The sequence below is a fragment of the Ictidomys tridecemlineatus genome, chromosome 5, assembly GCF_052094955.1.
Source record: "Ictidomys tridecemlineatus isolate mIctTri1 chromosome 5, mIctTri1.hap1, whole genome shotgun sequence".
NCBI classification, from domain to species: domain Eukaryota; kingdom Metazoa; phylum Chordata; class Mammalia; order Rodentia; family Sciuridae; genus Ictidomys; species Ictidomys tridecemlineatus.
The window spans coordinates 99,926,996-99,948,103 of record NC_135481.1 but is presented as its reverse complement, the minus strand read 5'-3'; the positions used below and the strand labels follow the sequence as shown (position 1 = coordinate 99,948,103).

General features: G+C 35.2%; 1 protein-coding gene across 1 annotated transcript in view; it reads left to right on the top strand.

Moving 5' to 3' along the window:
• Window positions 1-21,108, top strand: part of Snw1 (SNW domain containing 1) — a 36,660-nt gene that overhangs the window by 1,792 nt on the left and 13,760 nt on the right. The window contains exons 2-8 of the mRNA XM_005321279.5: window positions 2,034-2,187; window positions 7,680-7,841; window positions 16,346-16,441; window positions 16,540-16,646; window positions 17,445-17,549; window positions 18,783-18,852; window positions 19,487-19,552. Of these exons, the coding sequence (XP_005321336.1) occupies window positions 2,034-2,187; window positions 7,680-7,841; window positions 16,346-16,441; window positions 16,540-16,646; window positions 17,445-17,549; window positions 18,783-18,852; window positions 19,487-19,552 (760 nt within the window). The remainder of the gene's footprint in view (window positions 1-2,033; window positions 2,188-7,679; window positions 7,842-16,345; window positions 16,442-16,539; window positions 16,647-17,444; window positions 17,550-18,782; window positions 18,853-19,486; window positions 19,553-21,108) is intronic.

The following is a 21,108-nucleotide window of genomic DNA, read 5'->3' as shown; positions in this document are numbered from 1 at the left end:
TTAGACACTATCAAAATTGAATTGCATTAGAAAACACCCAACTAGGATGTACTGGAGACCCTGAAGGACAGTTGATTGCTTGATGTGTAAGGGAAGCATCCCACACATTTGGTGTCCTAAATCTTACATATTGTTGATTGTTAAATGAGGTAGTAGGAGAAACTGGTTTTCCTGTATCATTGCATTCTCCATCCTCCTGCTTATATTTTAGTAGGACAGACTATATATGAGTAAAATTAATAATGCCTTTAGTAATAAATGCTGGGAATAAGAAAGGATTAGATTGTGAGTCCATCTGGTGAAGTGACTATTTTGGACAAGGTGATGCAAAACGGCTCTAGGGAGGTGTGATTGAGTGAGACTTTAATGCTAGGGTGCACAGAAATTGGATTTTTTTTTTTTTTTTTTTGTACTGGCGATTGAACCCAGGGGCACTCTACCACTGAGCCACATCCCCAGCCTTTTTTAGACAGGTTTTCTTTAAATTGCTCTTGACCTAACCAAATTGCTGAGGCTGGCCTTGAACTTAGGTTCCTCCTGAGATGCTCAGATTACAGGTGTATGAGCCACTGTGCCCAGCAGAAATTGTTCTTAATAAATAAATAGAATATTAGCAAATGTAAAGGGCCTGAGACAGCTTGTTTGAGTAAAGGTGAGAAAGCTATAGTGACATAAAGATGGTGAGTGCAAGGGATGAGTGAATTCACCTTGCAGACATTTAAGGTACTCCTGTAGTCAGCTAGACAATGCCTTGACATTTAGGATGAAACCGGCAGAGAGCATAACACTGTCTAGTGAGGAAATGATAGGTAAATTAATAGATAATTGCAGTTCAATAAGTAGATGTTCTTGTTGTGTGCTGAGGGCCAAGAGGGAGCATAGTTTGCGGGCAGTGAACACAAACTGGGAAATCATGGAACAAGTCCAAATAATCATTTATGGAACATAGGTTTAGCAGTATCTAGACACTTTGCCAACTGATTGGTGAATGTTCTCATTTAATGCTCATAAGAACCTCATAAGGTAGATACTCTTCTGTGATCTGTCATTACAGGTGAGAAAACAGGCTCATAGAGATAAATAATTCACCCAGGTTTTTAAGTGTTACAAGGTAAATTTTGAACTCTGAGCTCTTAGCCATTATTATAACCTGACCTCCCCAAACTGGTAAACCCTCTGTTGAATGCTGTCATAGCACTCTGTATTTTTTGCTTAACACTTAATGTATTTATAATTATGAATTTGTGCGATTGTCTTTCTCATAAGACTATAAGGTTTCTTAGTTATACTTTCATTGCCTGTCTAGTATAGTGTTTGCACCCAAGTGATCAAGAAATATTTTTGATAACTGAATAAAGTCTCCTACATATTCAGACTTTGTGCCAAGAATCACAGAGGAACTTGAATTATTTTTCTCTTCAATGTACATCTACTGGAATCCTTTTGTTTTATTTGTTTTGTTTGGACTTTAGATACCACTGTGATAACATAATACTTAAAAGTTGTTAAGAATAATTTAGTAGAAAGTTGTTCTGATTAAATAATGCCACATCTTCAGGATTTCTGCTTTCATTCTTTAGCCTGTTAAGTTTTAAATTTCATTCTAAATTAGACTCTTGGGAAAATGCCCTCAGGTATGCAGTTTATCTGTGTCTTTGTGACATTCACTTTGAATCCTTGTTCTTTTGTATTGACATTGAAATAGTTAAAAAAAAAAGTAAGGAGCACGTATGAATAAAATTGTTTTTAAAAGAAGTATAAGAATAGGAAGGATATTTAGAAAATCATATACTGGACATTCGGCCCCTGGGTAATGGGGAATGTGTATTTGCTTGTTAAAAGATATAGAAGAATAAAAGCTCAATAGTTTGTCTATTATGTAAATATCTGTAGTTTTTTATAATGGATACCATTTGTCTTGATTGCAGATGGATTTTTTTTATTATGTCTCTTAGTGCTTCTTTTTTGCCACACATAATAAAATGCTTGGTATATGTAAGAGTTTTTAAAATTCTGACTCTTGTTTTCTATAGCTTTTTACCTGCACCTACTCAGCTATCTCAAGACCAGCTTGAGGCTGAAGAAAAAGCAAGATCTCAGCGATCACGGCAGACCTCACTGGTCTCCTCCCGGAGAGAACCACCCCCATACGGGTACCGAAAAGGCTGGATACCTCGGTTGTTAGAGGTAAATATGGATGTTCTGTTTTGATTTATTAAATTATGTTGAAATTTATTATTATATGTTGTAAAATATATTTAAACCCTAGATTTTCTGATTATTAATATCAGTGATAGAAATTCTGCTTGTGAGCTCTCAAGACAGACTTCCCTCAGAAGATTTCTTTTTCGTTTTGCTTATTGTCACTGGTTTGTGATCACTAGAGAACTGTGCCATTTTGTCTCTTCTAATGCGAAACTATTAAACATGTACATAAGGAACTAACATACCCTTTATGAATCTAGGAATTATATAGCATGTGGACAATAATGGTAAAGTAAGAGGTAAAAATAAAGTGATTTTATGTTTGAGTTGTCTCCACAACCCCAACTAAAATAATAATACCATTTTACCCTGAAAGAGTTTCCTTTAAGGGAAGGTTTAATAGCATTTCCTTTATTGATTTTTTTTAACCCCTCATCTGTTTTCTTCAGTCTGAGAATGTTAATCAGCAGATTAGATAATGTTTGGGGAAATGAGAGACAAAATTTCATAGTTGACTTATAGGAAGTAGAAGAGAAGGAAGAATCTATAGAGTGATCCTTTTTTATATCTCTGCCTTGTTTCCAAATAACAAACTTCTCAACAGCACCTGTTACTCAGGATCCTATACATCAGTCAGTTCAATGCATATTTCTTTCCCCGATTCCAGGGAAATCTTCCCATACTAGACCACTGTGTTAGTCAGTTTTTTTGTCACTATGACCAAAATACCTGACCAGAGCAACTAAGAGGAGGAAATGTGTATTTGGGCCAGCAGTTACGGAGGTTTAGTTCATGGTTAGCTGGCTCTTATTTTGGGCCTGAGGTGAGGCCTAGCATCATGACTGAAGAAAGCTGCTTACCTTATGGTGGCCCAGAAGCTGAGAGACAAAGGAGAGGAAAGATGAAGCCCCAGTGACCTGCCTCCCCTCAGTCTCTATCTACCATCCAGTCAGTCCATTCAAACTAGGATGGACTAATTAGGTATAGCTCTCACAGTTCAGTCATTTTACTTCAGAATATTCCTGCATTAACATTGGAGTTTTGGGGAGACAAACCCAGGCCATAACAACCACCTTCTTTATCTAGGGAGAAAACAAACATTTGAGATAAATATTTTTTAACACAAGATAAACTCTGCTTTTATCAAGCCTTTTTCTTCTCCCTCTCCCAGTGTTCATTCTCATTACTACAAATTTTCTTCTACATGCCAAGGAATGGATGTGCCCCGTTAAAAATCTAAAATGGCTATGTATTTTTGCACTTCATTTATTTTTATTTTATCACTTTCTTATATTCTGTTCTTATGTGGTTATGACTTTTACTTCACAAATGGGAAGGGCGCTTGCCTTTCTCATATGCCTCCAAGTGGTGATCATAATATTTTTTTGAATTGAAACTTGTTGCTTAGAATCCTATAAGAAGCCATCTGTTTTCTCTCTCCCATGTCTGCCTGTCAGACTAGGTAGATAGAGCCTACAAGATAAACACCCAGCTAGATTGTACTTGGCCCTTACATATTTCAGGAGGTTTTCCCCTCATGTTTCCTCTGGTCTTTATGAATTCCTCTGTGAGAATATCAGCCCTACTATATTGAAGGATTTTTGTTGTTGGTTTTGTTCTCTCTGGGACTGTAATTTGTGAGAAAGGCAAAATAAGAGAGGAGGCTATAATGCCCTCTTACCTGGAGCAAAAAGGTAGTGATTGGCATTAGCTAATTGAAGAATTCTGTTTCTCTTGAAATTATATCTTTTTTTTTAGTTTCTCAGTAGATTACAGAATGGGGGTGGCAGGCCTCATTTTACATACAATGGATCAGCTTTATGACATTTGACTGCTTTTTAAAATCTTAATTGATTATCAAAGGTTTCATGTATCCTGGTGGAATAGAACTGTTTATTTGAAAATCAAACTAAAATGGCCAGCTAATCTGGAAATGCCATGGATGCTTTGAGGAGAGTGAATGTACTGTGGAAGAAGGCATTTTGTTCTAGTCTTCAGTGTAAAAGCTATGATTTTCTGGCAAGCTTAATGACCACATAATGCAACATCTACAGTTCTGAAGTGCTTATTATAGTTGAAGAACTCTAGCAATTCTGAGCATGTGTCAGATTGATGGTCTGGGTACAGGAAGCACTTTTCTTGGGAATATTTTAACTATTTCTGCCTAATTTACAAAAAAAATTCTCTTTCCACTTTATTCTGTTCATTTTCAAATATTCCAAATCTCCCAGCAAATAAGCATATTATACCTAGGGACTCATATATACTAGATCTAATGGAATATTGCTTGAAGATGTCTTGTAAAAGCGGATATTTTTATAATTTTTCCATCAGATCCCTCTAAATGATCAATGTTTTTCTTATCTTAGTAGTGCAAATTGAATATTCTTGACTGAAATCCTTGGAACCAGAGGTTTTTCAGGTTTCAGAGTATTTGTCTAGACTTTACTGGTTGTGCACCCCAGTTCGCACCCCTAATCTTGATCCTCAGAAGTCTAAAATCTGAAACTTCAGGAGGCTATTTCAACCCTCAAAAAGTTTCGATTTTCATACTGGGGTTTCTTGGCCTGTACTGGTTGGCTTTTTTTTTTTTTTTTTTTTTCTCTCTGTCTTTTTATTTGTTCCAATTAATTACACATTACAGTAGAATGCATTTTTGACACTTCACACATAAAGAATGTAATTTCTCATTCTTCTGGTTAAACATGATATAGAATCACACTACTCGTGTAGTCATACATGTACATAGGGTAATAATGTCAGATTCAGTCTAGTATCCTTCCAACCCCATGGCCCCTCTCCTTTCACTCCCCTCTACCTAATACAAAGTAACTGTTCTTCCCTAGCACCTTCACTTATTGTGAATTAGCATCCACATATCAGAAAAAAACATTTGGCCTTTGGTTTTGGGGAGATTGACTTATTTTGCATAGTATGCTATTTTCCAGCTCCATCCATTTACTGGCAAATTCCATCATTTTGTTCTTCTTTATGGCTGAGTAATAGTCCATTGTGTATATATACCACATTTTCTTTACCCATTCATCTGTTGAAGGCCACCTAGTTTGGTTCCATAATTTTACTATTGTGAGTTGAGCTGCTGTATACATTGATGTGGCTGCATCACTGTAGTATGCTGATTTTAAGTCCTTTGGGTATAAACCAAAGAGTGAGATAGCTGGGTAATTTGGTGGTTCCATTCCAAGTTTTCTGAGGAGTCTCCATACCATTTCCATAATGGTTGTACCAGCAATGTATGAACATTTTCCCCTATATCCTCGCCAACATTTATTGTTGCTTCTGTTCTTGATTTTACTTCTTGTACTTTTTAAGAGTCTTGTTAAGAAAGTCAGATCCTTGGCCAACGCAATGAAGATTTGGGCCTACTTTTTCTTCTGTTAGGCACAGGGTCGCTTCTAGTGCCTAAGTCTTTGATCCACTTTGAGTTGAGTTTTGTTCAGGGTGAGAGAGGGGGGTTTAATTTCATTTTGTTTCATGTGGATTTTAGTTTCCCAGCACCATTTGTTGAATAGCTATCTTTTCCCAGAATGCTTTTGGTGCTTTTGTCTAGTATGAGATAAATATTTATGTGGGTTTAATCCCTTTGTCTTTTATTTTGTGCCATGGTTTGACTTTTTTTTTTTCTCTCTCTTTTTAATATTTATTTTTTTAGGGTAGATGGACACAACACAATGCGCCTATTTTTATGTGGTGCTGAGGATTGAACCCGAGTCCTGTCTGTGCTAGGCAAGCACTCTACCACTGAGTCACAATCCCAGCCCCGTGACTTTTTTTTAAGAAAGGTATCTCAGAGTAGTGAAAAAGACCTTTGGAGTCAAAAGAATGGAGTTCAAGTTCATATGCATATGAGACCTTAGGAAATCACTTTAATTTTTCTAAACCTGAATTCTTTCTGAATGAAAATATGAGAGTGCTAGTTATAAAAGTTAAATAAGATAAAATGAGTTTCATTTTGTAAATTACAAGGTACTAAGCAACTACTAATAAATTTGGGGGGGGGCTGGGGGTGTGGCTCAAGCGGTAGCGCACTCACCTGGCATGCCTGCGGCCTGGGTTCCGTCCTCAGCACCACATACAAACAAGATGTTGTGTCCGCCGAAAACTAAAATAATAAATATTAAAATTCTCTGTCTCTCTCTCTGAAAAAAATTAAATAAAATTTTTTTTAAATTTAAAATTATACTTGATCTTAATGTTTATTTTATGACCTTTTCTTTTTTGGTACCAGGGATTGAACCCAGGGGTGCTCTATCTACCACTGAGCCACACCCCCAGCCCTTTTTATTTTTTATTTTGAGACCGGGTCTTGCTAAGTTACATAGGGCCTCAGCCTCCTAAGCCACAGTGGTTGTAGGAATGTGCCACCATGGCTGGCCCTTTTTTTAGTCAATATAAACATCAATGACAAACTCTTTAGATGGTTCTACTTTAGAAGTCTGTTCTCCCTCCTAAATAATTGTATGTAATCACTATTATAAGTGTGAGCCGGGTGTAGTAGCATGCACCTGTTGTCCCAGCTGAGGCAGGAGGATCACTTGAATCCAGGAATTTGAGACCAGCCTGGGCAACTTAGATTCTATCTCTTCCTCCCATTTCATCCCCCCAGTAATAATACAACACATACACTGTGTATGTATATGTGTGTGTTGGTCATGTGCACACTCACACATGTATGTTTTCCAAGCTGGGAATATAACTAAGTAAGAAAGCTTGCTTAGCATGCTTGAAGCCCTGGGTTTGATCCCCAGCACTACAAAAAGAAAGAAAGAAATATGGTAATTCATTTCTAGGTTCTTCCTATCTTATTTATTTGCTTCTCATAATAATGAGTAAATGAGTCTTTTTATTTTTTTAGTGCCCAGGATTGAAACCAAGGTGTTGCTTTGTTATCCCCAGCCCAATGATACTATTTTAATAAAATCTAATTCCAAGAAAAATTCTTTACATTACTACCCCTAAATACCTCTTACCCTGTATGTATGTGTGCATACATGCCAAAACCATAGTCTTTGCTTTGTCCTAAACATTTTTTTTTACTTCATATGGTGTCAGTTCCTTTGTTCACAGTAAGCTATTAGCTCCGCTGGACTTTTGTTTCCTAGAACATGCCAAGCTCCTCCTTGCAGAAGGTCCTTCACATTTGCTGTTTGCTCTGCCTAGAAAATGCTTGCCTTAGATTTTCCCATAACTGCTTTCTCACCATCAGGCTTTAGCTTACACATTACTCATGTTGCTTCTTAACAAAGGCTGTAGCAAGCACTCTATCAAAGTAGGACCCGGTTCCAGGATCTGTATTACCCTCATGGCACTCTGAATATATTTTTTTGTATCTTTGCTCATTGGCCTGTAAGCTCCACGATGCTAAGGACTCAATGATTATTTGTTGAATAAATGAATTTATCTTGAGTCTCTAGTTATTACTAAATATTCCTTTTATTTCTTTTAATATTCAGGATTTTGGAGATGGAGGTGCCTTTCCAGAAATCCATGTGGCCCAGTATCCCCTGGATATGGGACGAAAGAAAAAAATGTCAAATGCACTGGCCATTCAGGTGGATCCTGAAGGAAAGATTAAATATGATGCAATTGCTCGACAAGGACAGTCAAAAGACAAGGTAATCTCTCATTGGGTTGTTCTTTGTTTTTTGTTTTCCTCATTGATGAATGTTTTGTGAGGTTTTTTATTTTTGTTTTTGTTTTGTGTGTGTTATATTAATAGTAGCAGTGAAGTTAGGGACACAGCTAAAATGGAAGAGCTCTTGCCTAGCATGAACAAGACCCTGGGTTCAATTCCTAGCACCAAAAAAAATATAAAAGTATCAATGAAGTATGCTTAGGTTAACTTTGGTACTGTATCCAGTAGTGACTTGTCTTGAAATTCTACACAAATTGTTGAGCTAGGGGAAGGGGCAGTACTGGGGATTGAACCCAGGGCTGCTTGTTGTTTTTTTTTGTGTGTATGGTGCTGAGGATTGAACCCAGGGCTTTGTGCGTACAAAGTAAGCACTCTACCAACTGAGCTATATCCTCAGCCCTCTCTATTTTGAGGATAGGATGTCATTAAGCTGCCCAGCCTGGCCTTGAACTTGAGATCATCCTGCCTCACCCTCCTGAGTAGCTGGGATTAAAGGTATATACCACAATGCCTGGCTGCCACTCTAATATTTAAAGTCTACAATTCTAAAACCCTAATAAAGTCAACCTTTTTTTTTTTTTTTTTTTTTTTTGGCAATGCTGGGAATTAAACACAGTGCCTCCGTGTGCTAGGCAAATACTCTACAACTGAGGCTACACCCACCAAAACCAAAATCTACTTTTAATCTTAAATTTAATCTTAAATTTGTGTATGTGTTATTGTCCAAAGGACTTTGCTCATGCTCTACCCCTGAGCTATATCCCAGCTCTTATTTTAATAGTTCATTTGGATAATAAACACAAACTTCTTTTGCCCTAGATTAAGAACAAAACTAGCATTTGCATGCAGATTTAGGATGGCCCTGCTTGCAAAGTAATCCAAAAACCAAAAATAAAATTTGCTTAAAATAATCTCATCACATAGCAGCTATGCCCAGAGCCAAGGAACTATTTTTGAGGAGACCTAGTTTGGTTTTTCTCCCCCTTGTAAATAAATACTTGAGATAGAAGTAAAACATTTCTTTAGAATTGATGATGTTGGAAAAAAATACCTGAGAGCTTTCAAAACCTATCCTTTGCTTCTCTCTCCCAGACTTTTTAATTTTGCCCTCTAAAATAGTACTGACAGCCCATCCTTAGTCCTCCAACAGGACTGCTGAGCTTTTTGGAAAAATGCAGACATTCAATTTTATATCTTCAGCCCTGCTCCCTTCTTGCTACCACCAACTTGTGTGTAACTCCTGCTTCTCTCCATCCTGTCTTATCCTGAACAAGTAATTCACATCTATTTCAGTATAAAGACAGAAGAAAACTGGCAACTTTATTCTGCATTTACCTTTTTCTTTTTGTTTCCATAAGAAATACCGTCTCTCTAAGCCTGATCTTTTTATTTTAAAATTCCTAGTATTTACATTTCAAAAGTTATAAGAAATGGTTGAAATGGATATTGAGTTCTGTGATTATAATCAAAGCCTCATCTTGCCATATGTATTCTGGTTCACAATCCCTTCTCTTTCCCTCCAAATCTCACATATTAGTTATTCTTCTCAACTGTCTTGAATTCTAACTGCAAGTCTTTGAGTTCTGACACTCCTTTCCATTAGCATTTGAATGTGCCTGCTTTTCTTATCTTTTGAAAGAAAAACTTTCTTGACTATCCTCAAAGCTCCCTCTAAGCTACCACCTAATTTCCACTTAATTTTCTTAAACTTTTCTCAAGATTCTTTATAAAGAGCTGGATTTCATGCTACTTCACTTCCCTTTAATTCTCTAATTCACTAGTATGGCTTCACCTCAACCTATTTGTGGTAGTAGCTTTCTGACAAAGATCTCTGACACTTTCAGAGTGCATTCTCCTTATTTCCATGGGTTCAGTTACCACTCATAGGTTGATAACTATTGAATCTGTGTTTCCAGCCCAGACAGTTATATAAAGATTTCCCTAAAATGCTGTGTAATCAAATCCAAACCTAAATGTATAATTTGTCTCTTAAATCTATCTGCTGTATTCTCTAATTCAGTGAATGATGGTGATATCTTTCTCATTGCCTATACCAAAGCCTCAGAGAGTCCTGTTTTCTCTTATTTTATAGATTTTTAAAATATTACACATGTAATATATTCTCATGGTAAGATAACAGTGGTATATACAGGATGTACAGCATATATACTCTAAAGCTATGTATACACTGTATACATACTGTATATAGAGTATATATACTGCATATATATTTATGTGTGTATATATATATTTATATACATATATATACACACACACACACACACACACATGTATATATACTGTGTATACTACCTGAAGGAGACATGCACCAAACCAAATGCAGCTTGAGTCAAATGAAGGCTTCCAGTATAAATCCTGCATGTATAGGGGCCTCATTTTCCTTTTGCAGGGGTAGATTATGCTTCCTCAATGACTTCAGATGAAGCTTTTTTTTTTTTTTTTTGATACCAGGGATTGAAACCAGATTTACCCTGAGCTACAGCTATATAGTATGTATATGTGTGTATGTATGGTGTGTGTATATACACACACTATATACATATATACATTGTATATGTATATAGTATATATACTGTATATATAAGTATGTGCAGTCCTACCTGGTTTTTTCTTATTTTACCTGCCAAAGATAACTAGTTTTACTACAGTGATGTGTATCTTTCCAGACTTTTATTGTTAATTTCGATATTGACATAATTTTTCTTAACTTTATATATGCATATTCATTTATAAACAGATTTTTATATGAATGGGATTTTAATACAACTTCCTTTGACCTTTTTTTAACTTAATGTTTTGAAGATTTTTGTTAGTATACATAGGTTATGTGTTAAAAAAAAATCTATACATACTTCCATGGTGTAGTTACACCCTAAGTTTTAAATCATTGGTAGTTTTTACTTTTTATTTTTTGGTTTTGCAAATAGCACTTTATTTAAGATAGATACAAACCTTTTTGTGTGTAGAATAAATTCTTAGATGTGGACTTCACTGAGTCAAAGGATATTTCAGTTTCAAATATGACACTGCCAGTATGCTCTCCCTGTGCTTAACAATCATTCTAGTTCTTTAGTTTCTTCTAGACCCTCCATCTATTTAGGAACTGTGCTCTATGTAATTTCCTTAATACTTCTCAAGTATTCTTCCTTTCCTTACTACTTAATTCAGGCCATTATTATTTTTGCTTGTCTTACCACAGCAAAGTCTCAGCCCATCTATTTTGCATTTGTCTTGCCTGCCAGAAAAAAACATCATGTCTGCTGTTCTCTTTCCTCTACATATACACATAGAAGTGTACATGCTTACAATCTTTACTTGCTTCCATGGTCTTCTGGATAAAGGCCAACCTCCTTATGGCAAGCTTGCCCCTTTGCTTACCTTCCTAGTCTAGCCTCAATTCTCAGGACCAGTATACTGAAATAAAAAGTAAACAGTTCAGTTTTAGCCATTATATTTATTTTCAATATAAAATAAGCATTATAGGTAGTTGGAAAAATTTTCATGCCTTCTCAAAAATCTTCCATGAAGAACTACTTTTAGTTCTCCTAATATGGCACATTCTCTCTTATCTTGAGAACTCTCATGGAAATTCTTCTTGTGCCTAGAGCACTCTACCCTTGACTAAGTTCTATTGCTTTCAGATCTCAGCTTATTCTTTACTTTTCCAGGATACTCTCCCTGATCTTCCCTGGCTACGTCGGCTTTCTCCTTTCTAGTCCCAATGTTTTTCATAGCAGTTTAACACATTTGACTATGAGCTGTTGTAGGGCAAGGATTGGATATTTTATTTTTTCCTCTTCAGGTACATTAGTGCCTGAAAGCTTGCCACACAGGCATTTACCAGTGTTTCTTAGGTGAATAATATCAGTATTCATTGTATAACAGAAAACCACTTCTTGCCAGGAGTGGTGGTACATTCCTGTAATCCCAACGACTTGGGAGACTGAGGCAAGAGGATTGTCAAATTCAAGGGCAGCCTTCCCCATCTAGCGAGGCCCTAAGCAACTTAACAAGATCCTGTCTCAAAAAATAAAAAAGCTGGAGTTGTAGCTCAGTGGTAAAGCTGGTATGGGGAGAAAAAAACTTAATCTGAAGTCATTGAGGAAGCATAATCTACCCTACAAAAAGAAAATAAGAGGCCCCTATATGTGCAGGATTTATATTGGAAAGCTTCACTTGACTCTAGCATTTGTTTTAGTGCATGTCTCCTTCTGGGATAATTATTTTACTGGTATGATGTGCTACCTCTCTACTCTCATCAGTTAGGAAAAAGCAACATTTTGGGACAATAATTTGACATTGGCAAATACAAAATATTGTAATATTTTGAATTAAATACAGCTTTGCATTATATTTCAAAAATGGAAACAAAGAATTTTGTCTGGTTTATAGGAAATGTCTGAAAATATTTTTATTTCTGTGACAACGATGTATATTGATAGTTATATAAAAAAATAGAGTTAAAACTGAACCATTTATTTTTGGATTTCAGTACTTTGACCCAGTAAAGTCTCTAAAGCTTTGTTCCTTTATACAGTGACATTATTTCCATGCTTATATGCTTGACTATAATGCAACCATTAGAACTGAACCCCAAACTGGTAATTTAGAGAAGTACCACTCTCAAGTTCACACTGTTTTTTTGTTGGTTTATTTATTTTTAGTTAAAAGTGGATGGATTAATGCTTGAAGTTTTGGAATGCATTTAATAATTCAAATTTAACAGAGTACACATTATATACCATTGGCATTTTGAGTGTGACATTACTTGATTATTCAGCACTATCTTGAGCTTTGTACAATGTTTAACATAATTGATTCTACCTGTAAAATGCCACTAGTGTCCCACTCAACCACCATTGTTTTAACCAGAAACACCTTCTATGTTTATAAATGCTATAGGAGGGGAGCTGGAGGTGGCAGCAAAACCCTGTATGAAAAGCATTTATTTTCTATTTTAAAAGAAATGGGAATCGACTACTTACTGTACAAAATGGAATTTTAAAAATTCATGATCATTTAGGAGACTTATGCAGAATTCTCAACAAAAGATGAAAATGGTTTTTAGGATTTTTTTTATTTGCACTGTAGTGCAAAGATTCCTAACTTATCTCAGAGGAATCTGACCGTAGAATTCTCACTAAAATATTAATTGAGAGCAGGAATGGAAATTCTAGCCAGGCACAGTAGTGCATGCTACACGAGGTTGCAACATGAGGATTGCAAATTTGAGGTCAGCCTCAATGACTTAACAAGATTCTTGGCAAAACCCTATTTCAAAATTAAAATTAAAAAAATAAAAGACAAGGGATATAGTTCAGTGGTAAAGCACCCCTGGATTCATTCCCCAGTGCCGCTTCCTCCAAAAAAAATGCCAATTTTAGCAATAAGTATTAAGAGGTAAAGAGAATAAGTCAGAATTCCACAAGGTAATATTTATATCAAGTTGTAAGGCCACTGATCTCTGTGCATTTAAAGTAAGTACTGTGAATATGACTTGTTGTAATACAAAATTAGATAGAAAAAAGGTTTCTTGGAATAAATCTTGATAGAACTAAATGCTTCTCTCCTTTTCAATTATGAACTCCAGTGACAATTCTTGAAATAAAGGCCCTAGTATATGTGGTTTTCTATCTGAAATAGTTTCATAGAAGATGTTATATACATGATATTACCTAAAAGAATGCTAACTACATCTTAAAAAAAAAAAACCTAACAACTTTAAACTGACCCTATGATAAATATGTTATTAATTTTTTATGAGAGCTGGGGCTGTGGCTCTGAGGTAGTGCACCTGCCTGGCATGTGTGAGGCACTGGGTTCAATTCTCAGCACCACATAAAAATAAAGATCTATCAACAACTAAAAAAAAATTTTTTTTAAATATTTTTATGATTACACAAAGTAATCTATTTTTACACGGTGAGTATGTTGACAGATTCATCCTTTCAGTAGTCTAGTTCTTTGCCTATTTTCAGTAATCCGGAATTATCTGTTTTACAGAGGAGTTCTTCCTTTATCTTATTCACAAAGCTCATTTATGCTTCTGCCTTCAAGGATATATTGTAGTTTTCAGATAACCCTATCCAGCCCCATTACCTCCTGGAATGTACTGAGTTTCAGCACATTTGGTCCTCAGGCTATAAAAATTGGGGGTTTTATAGTTAATTATCGTGGAGGAATCTTACTCTTCAGATGTCCTTCACTCAGCCTTGTGAGATGGTAGAATCTTACTGATGCTCATTTAAAGGGTTATTAACTTTGGAATACCCAAATAAGAAACAGCAAATGGCTCTTGTATGCTAAATTAGTATTGAGACTTTATGTGAACTTATATGACTACCAAGGAACCATTTGCTTAGAATCTTCCTATAGTAATTGCTGTATGAAAATGATTATTAACCCTTCATAGTCTAGGTATTGTCTTCTGTATTGTTGTTATATAATTTTCAATTTGTGTAGTATGGATTTTTCCTTCCTGAAAAGAATACATTTGGTGTTTGTTAGAAGCTGTGTAATCTTTTTTTTTTTAAGACATTTATTATATTTTTAGGTGTAGATGGACAGAATCCAATGCCTTTATTTTTATGTGGTGCTGAGGATCGAACCCGTGTCCGGCCTGTGCTAGGCGAGCGCTCTACCGATGAGCCACAATCCCAGCCCAATGTAGTGAGACTAATTTCTCATTAAAGTCAACTTTAGGATCCCTTCCAAAATAAACCTTGAAGGATGATAACATTAATAGCTCACATGTCAATGGGACATCTTGTGCTAAATTTGTACTTTCTTACCTGATCCCTCTTCTCATTCTTTAGAGAAATAAACTAAAGATTTCAGTTTATATCTATGAGGTAGTTTTTTCCAAAGTTGGTCCTATAGTACCTAAAATATAAGTACCCATAGCATGTGATAAAACTTCTTTAAATTAATTTATTCATTAATTTGTACAAAAAAATAACTAAATATCTCTTATGCACCAAGCATTGTTATAGGCACCAGAAATACTTTCATGAATATTTTCATCAGTAGTACAGCTATAATCATCAGGGTTGGTACAAAGATCAAATTAATTAATGTGTGTATTAAAACAAAAAGTGACATAATATGTGCTCAATAATGTTAGCCTTTTTTAAATAGGTAAAATAGTAAACAAGTAGAATAAATAAATAATTTCATACTATGAATAGCACTTTGAAGACAGTAAAGAGTGATGTGAAGCAGAATGGTTGAGGAAGGGGCTACTGCTTTCACAAGGCTAGTCAGGCCTCACCAGTATGGGCCCTTTTGATCTGATGCAGAGATGAAGAACTGGGGTCAGTATTCTGTAAAGGTTCAGAACTGGTGGGAAAGCATGTTTAAGGAACAGAAGAGCTGTGTGACTGAAACATGCGTGAAGGAGTGAGAATTTATGGAGGGAGATTGATGCTGTAGGCAAAGCCAGGTCAGGTCAAGTAAGCCTGAGAATGTCTTGGTCCACTGTTTGAAATGGGAAATAAGGAATAGTGTACATTTCCCTAAACAGTTTTAAGAACTGTCATATGATAGGACAAAATTATTAGTATAAGACTTTGACTTTTCTTCTGTAGAAAACTTTTGAAGGTTTCAAATGCTTAGGAATTTTAATTTCTTTCGTATTTATAAGTTGTTCTTTTTGTCAAAGAATTCTAATTAAAGCATTAAAATCTAGAATGCTTATTATTTTAGTGTTTAAATTTCTGTGATCTCTTTTTCCTTAAAATCTGCTATATGCATTTTTTTTTTTTAACTATAGATGTCTGTGAAAGCAAGTAATATTCTGTTTGTTGGGGGCCTATCACCCATGGTCAGTCTAAAATGAATCTATATTGAGCCTAGCAGTCTTAATTTTGGGTATAAAATAAGTTGTGTATATAGGATGTATTTTGTTTTTTCTCTTTCATTTTTGTCTAAAATCAAAGAGAATGTTCTGGGTTTTTTCACTGTGGCACATATTCATTTTCTTAGTCTGTGAATAGAATTGATGGCAAAAAAAGAGAAACATTATAAATACGATGAGGTCAATGAAATTTTCTAGGCCCAGTGAATTTGGAAATTATTTGGTAACCTGACTTAAATTCTGATGAGTTTTTAATCCGAGATAATGGTTCATTGGGCAATTTATATCATCATTAATTTCAAGTCCTAGTGAGCCTCAAAAATAGAGATCACTGATGCATAAGATTTTGTTGGCACAATTTATTTTGATTCTGACTTGATTAGAAGATCTCAAATAATTTAAATGCATGGGGTCAAAAGAAAATTATTAACTTACAGCCCAGGCAGCAATTTGTGTATGTAGTTTAATCTTTCTTGGTTTTAAAATCAAAAAGACAAAACTGAGTGTCCTAAATTTATAAGTGTGCTGAGAGGACATGTTGACATCTGGAATGACTTAATGAGGTTGCATTTTTTCATTCTCTGCTTGCTTGTGTTTAAACATTTCAGGTCATTTATAGCAAATACACTGACCTGGTTCCAAAGGAGGTTATGAATGCAGATGATCCAGACCTACAAAGACCTGATGAAGAAGCTATTAAAGAGGTAACTGGGAATTGATATATATATATATAATTATCTTAGATGACTTTTTACATCCTTATTAACTTCCAAACCACTCAGTATGATGTTTCTTATTTCAGATAACAGAAAAGACAAGGGTAGCCTTAGAGAAATCTGTATCGCAGAAGGTTGCTGCAGCCATGCCAGTTCGAGCAGCTGATAAACTGGCTCCTGCTCAGTACATCCGGTATGAGGCCTGGAATTCTTAATTTCTCTTCAGACTTCATTTGACTTAAGAGTTCTGGTATTCATTCAATATCCTACATAGTCATAATTATAAATGAATTGTCTTGAATAGGGATGTCTGTTGACTCCTTGCAAACAATTTAAAGCAGAATTTTTAAAGATGTCCACATTAAGATGTATGCTGTTATTGATGTTTTCAAAGTATTTTTTTGTATTTTAGAAAATAAGTTACTTATGGTATATGATCCTAACCACAATTGTTATAATTTTCCTATTGAATATAATAGACGACCTTACAATCCTTTTGAATTTTGAGGGGCTTCACTCAACTAAATCTTTGTGTGGACAAATGATTCACATATAGACTTTAAAGAAAAACTCAGAGCTGCTAGGGCTGCTGCCATTATTTTTTCTCTGTTTCACAACTTAATCAAAAACTGCTGTGAGATGCCTGCTGGGATTTTTATGTGGGTAGTTTTTCCTCAAATACACACTTAGAAAATAGCTACTATTTCTAGACCTCCGCTCTGTGAAACTGAACAATTATACTTTCCATGTTAGAAAATGGATGAGGATGGATTGTTGACAATCTAACCACTCCAGTTTACATTGTTTGTAACTCATAATTCCTGCTAATTCTCTTATTTCTGTTCCTGATGGCTCTGCTTAGATATTTTGTAGTTTTCTGTTAATCCTTTGTGAAGAGATTTGAAAGTGTAGCCTCTTAAGATTATAATAGGAAAATACCTACTGAAAACTTGAATTAGTTACACCTTTAGTTTCCATCTACTTTCTTTAGGTACACACCATCTCAGCAAGGAGTAGCTTTCAACTCTGGAGCTAAACAGAGGGTTATTCGAATGGTAGAAATGCAGAAAGATCCAATGGAACCTCCAAGGTTCAAGTAAGTAGATTGTTTCATAAGACTGAACCACTGTTCTTAAAGATATTAAAGGAGAAAAATGTCCCAAATGTTCTTAAAGATATTAAAGGATATTTGATATATGTTTTATATTTAATGTCTTATATATAATATCTTAAAGATGCTAACCACTGTTCTTAAAGTTATTAAAGGAGAAAAATGTCCCAGTTAAAAAGTGGGATGCATATGGCTCACCTTTGTAATCCCAGTGACTCAGGAAGCTGAGGCAGAGGATTGCAAGTTCAAGGCCAGCCTCAGCAACTTAGGAAGGCCCTGTCTCAAAAATACAAAAAAGGGCTGGGTATGTGGCTCAGTGGTTAAGTGGCCCTGGGGTTCAGTCCCCAGTACCCAAAAAAAAGTCTTCAAAAGAAAACAAATGTAGGGGCTGGGCTGTAGCTCAGTGGTAGAGTGCTACCTTGCATGTGTCAGGCACTGGGTTTGATCCTCAGCGCCACATAAAAATAAATAAAAATACTGCGTTCATCTACAACTAAAAAAAAAATTTTTAAGTGTATTAATACAATAATGTAGATGAATCTCAAAATAATTATGCTGAGTAAAAGGTAAAAACAAGTACATATAGTATGATTCCATTTATATAAAACTCTAGAAAATGGAAACTATGGTAATAAAAGGTAGAACAGTGCTTACCTGTGGAAAAGGAGATGGCGTCAGAAGAAGGGAGAGTAAGTGCAATGCAGAAACTTCTGGAGCGATAGATATGTTCACTGTGTTAATTGTGATACTGCCACAGATGTATCTTTCTGGCAAAATTTTAATTAAATTTTTTAAAAAATTTATTTCTTAGTTGTATGTGGACACAATATCTTTATTTTATTTTTATGTGGTGCTGAAGATCGAATCAAGGGCCTCGCACGTGCTAGGCAAGCGCTCTACCACTGAGCCCTAACCCCAGCCCCAAATTTTAATCAAGTTTTACACTTTAAATATGTATAGTTAATTATATGTCAGTACACATATTGTTATTATGTAACAATAATGTTGGGATGTCAGCTGAGTAACAATGATGACAGCATTGACCACATTTTAATAATTGTGATGCCAAATGATAGGTGTAGATGGACATTCATTATATCTGTTTCTGCCTGTGTTTAAAGCTTTTCACAACAAAAAATAAGAAGGAGAAATTTGAGATATAAAAACTAAAAGGGCAAAAAAGTATCACTCTCTGATTGTGTTTGATTTCTCTTTCAGGATTAATAAGAAAATTCCCCGAGGACCACCTTCTCCTCCTGCGCCTGTCATGCACTCTCCTAGTCGAAAGGTATTCTTTGCTGTAGTTCATGATCTCGTTTTTACTATTAATTTCATAAATAACCTCCCTATGCCTAAAGGTACATGTCACCAAACTGATAAGATTTCTTTTGTCAATATCAAATAATGACCCAGTCTAGACTACAAAGTACTGTTTCTAGAATGCAAATGAGAATGTATGTGAAATGTTAGCTATTTTATTATTAGTAGCTTAAACCCTTCTTCTAATGAAATGAACAGGATCTGTTTCACATGAAGGATATCCCATATGAGTACCATGGGTTCATTAGGTCTCCAAATGATAATATTAAAGGACTTTTTTAATTACCCCAAAAGAACAAGTTTTCATCTGAAAGGTGGTAACACATAACTTTGTGGAAAAATACCAGCCAGCATTTTTAAGTGTCAGAGATAATTTCTAGATTCTTTTCCATTTTTTACTATATTAAAATTATTAATAGAATCCATGGTATGGGAACACAGTATATAGTGCTACCAAAACAAATGGAATTTTACACTTTGACAAAATCTGTCCATTAATTGTATATGGAAGAGTCTTTGATGAGAAAGATCATACTTAAGTTTTTAGCTAGACTGTGAATCTATAAAAATATCACACTTCTCTTGCTCTTTTCTCAACTCAGATGACTGTAAAGGAACAACAAGAGTGGAAGATTCCTCCTTGTATTTCCAACTGGAAAAATGCAAAGGTAATTAATTTAATAATTGTAAGATTAGTCTCCATTATAATCTACTACTTCAGTTGAAACTTTAGCACCTTATCTAAATGATCTCAGAAAGGAATGCCAGGGACTGAGGGTATATAGAGCTCAGTGCTATAACTCATGTTTAGCATGTATAAGACCATGGGTTTGGTTCCTAACACCCACACCAAAAATTTAAAAGACCAATTTATGTGACTTTCTAAAATATAAATGTTAGTATGACAAGCTTATGATTACCATGTAGACTCCTTTAGTGTATTTTAGCTATCATAATGGGCACAGTGGTGCACACCTGTAATTCCAGCAGTTCAGGGGGTCGAGGCTGGAGAATGGTGAGTTCAAAACCAGCCTCAGCAACTTAGCGAGGCCCTAAGCAACTTAGGGAGATCCTTTCTCTAAGTAAAAAGGGGATATGGCTCAGTAGTTAAGAACCCCTTCATTCAATCCACAATAAAAAGAAAAGAAAAATGGAGCTGGGGATATAGCTCAATTGGTAGATTGCTTGCTTCACATGCAATGACCTGGGTTCAATCCCCAGCACCCAATCCCACCCTCCTGGACCCCCCCAAAAAAGAAAGAAACCAGTCTCAATGATGATGTGAGAAAATAACAGTAAATGTTTGGATATTTTTATTACTTTAATTTTCAACTATTGGTCTCTGTTTATAACATTGCAGGCTTAGGCTATTTAAATCCTGCAGAAATCTACTAACCAAAGCCTCCAGGAGTTATTAACCTGTAAAATATGGGATAAATTGACTAATCACTATATCTCATGCTCCAAATTATATTGTGATTCTATTTTTGATGGGCGAAAAAGGCCAATTTAACCCTTGAATTAAATGTAAGTTCTTCCTTAAAAGATGTGCTGTCCTCATCCCACAGGAAGGTTGGCTAGTCTGATTTAGTCTGATTAGTATAATATGTGGTATATTAAGTATTTGATTCTGTAACACTTTGTTTTGTTAGGAGACCATGGACTAGAGGTCAGTGTTTGGGAATCTAGTCAGAAATCTGGAAGAACAAAGTTTTCATCCCGAAATGGGATGAAAACTTCAGAATGTAGAATTGGGGTTTTTTTAGGGTTTGATATTTTTATTTGGTAACTCATTCATGCATCAAATGTTTTATTACTGTCTTTAAAACTGAAATACACACTTTTTATAGGGCTTAATTGTTTTGAAACTATAGAATGAAGCAAGAAAAACCTTTATATTAGTGGTAAAATTTAGCAGTTGCCTAAATTGTACTTTGCAGAATTTCAACCTTAATAAAGGTTCACTTACTGGTTGAAAGAAATTCTCCTTCTAACTAGTGGACATTTATTTTTTTAAATTATTACCACACACTCTAAAGGATCAAGGTTTAGAAACTCAATTACATAGTAAACTTTATCTTTTTCCCCCCATTTACTAAAACTTAGAATCTAGTAAATATTGAAGGAGTATCGCAAATTAATATCCAAAGATTATTGTGATTTAGGTGCTACCTTTGTGTGAATGATACTTCTATTCATGGAGTAGCTACTTGGCTGTTTGAAT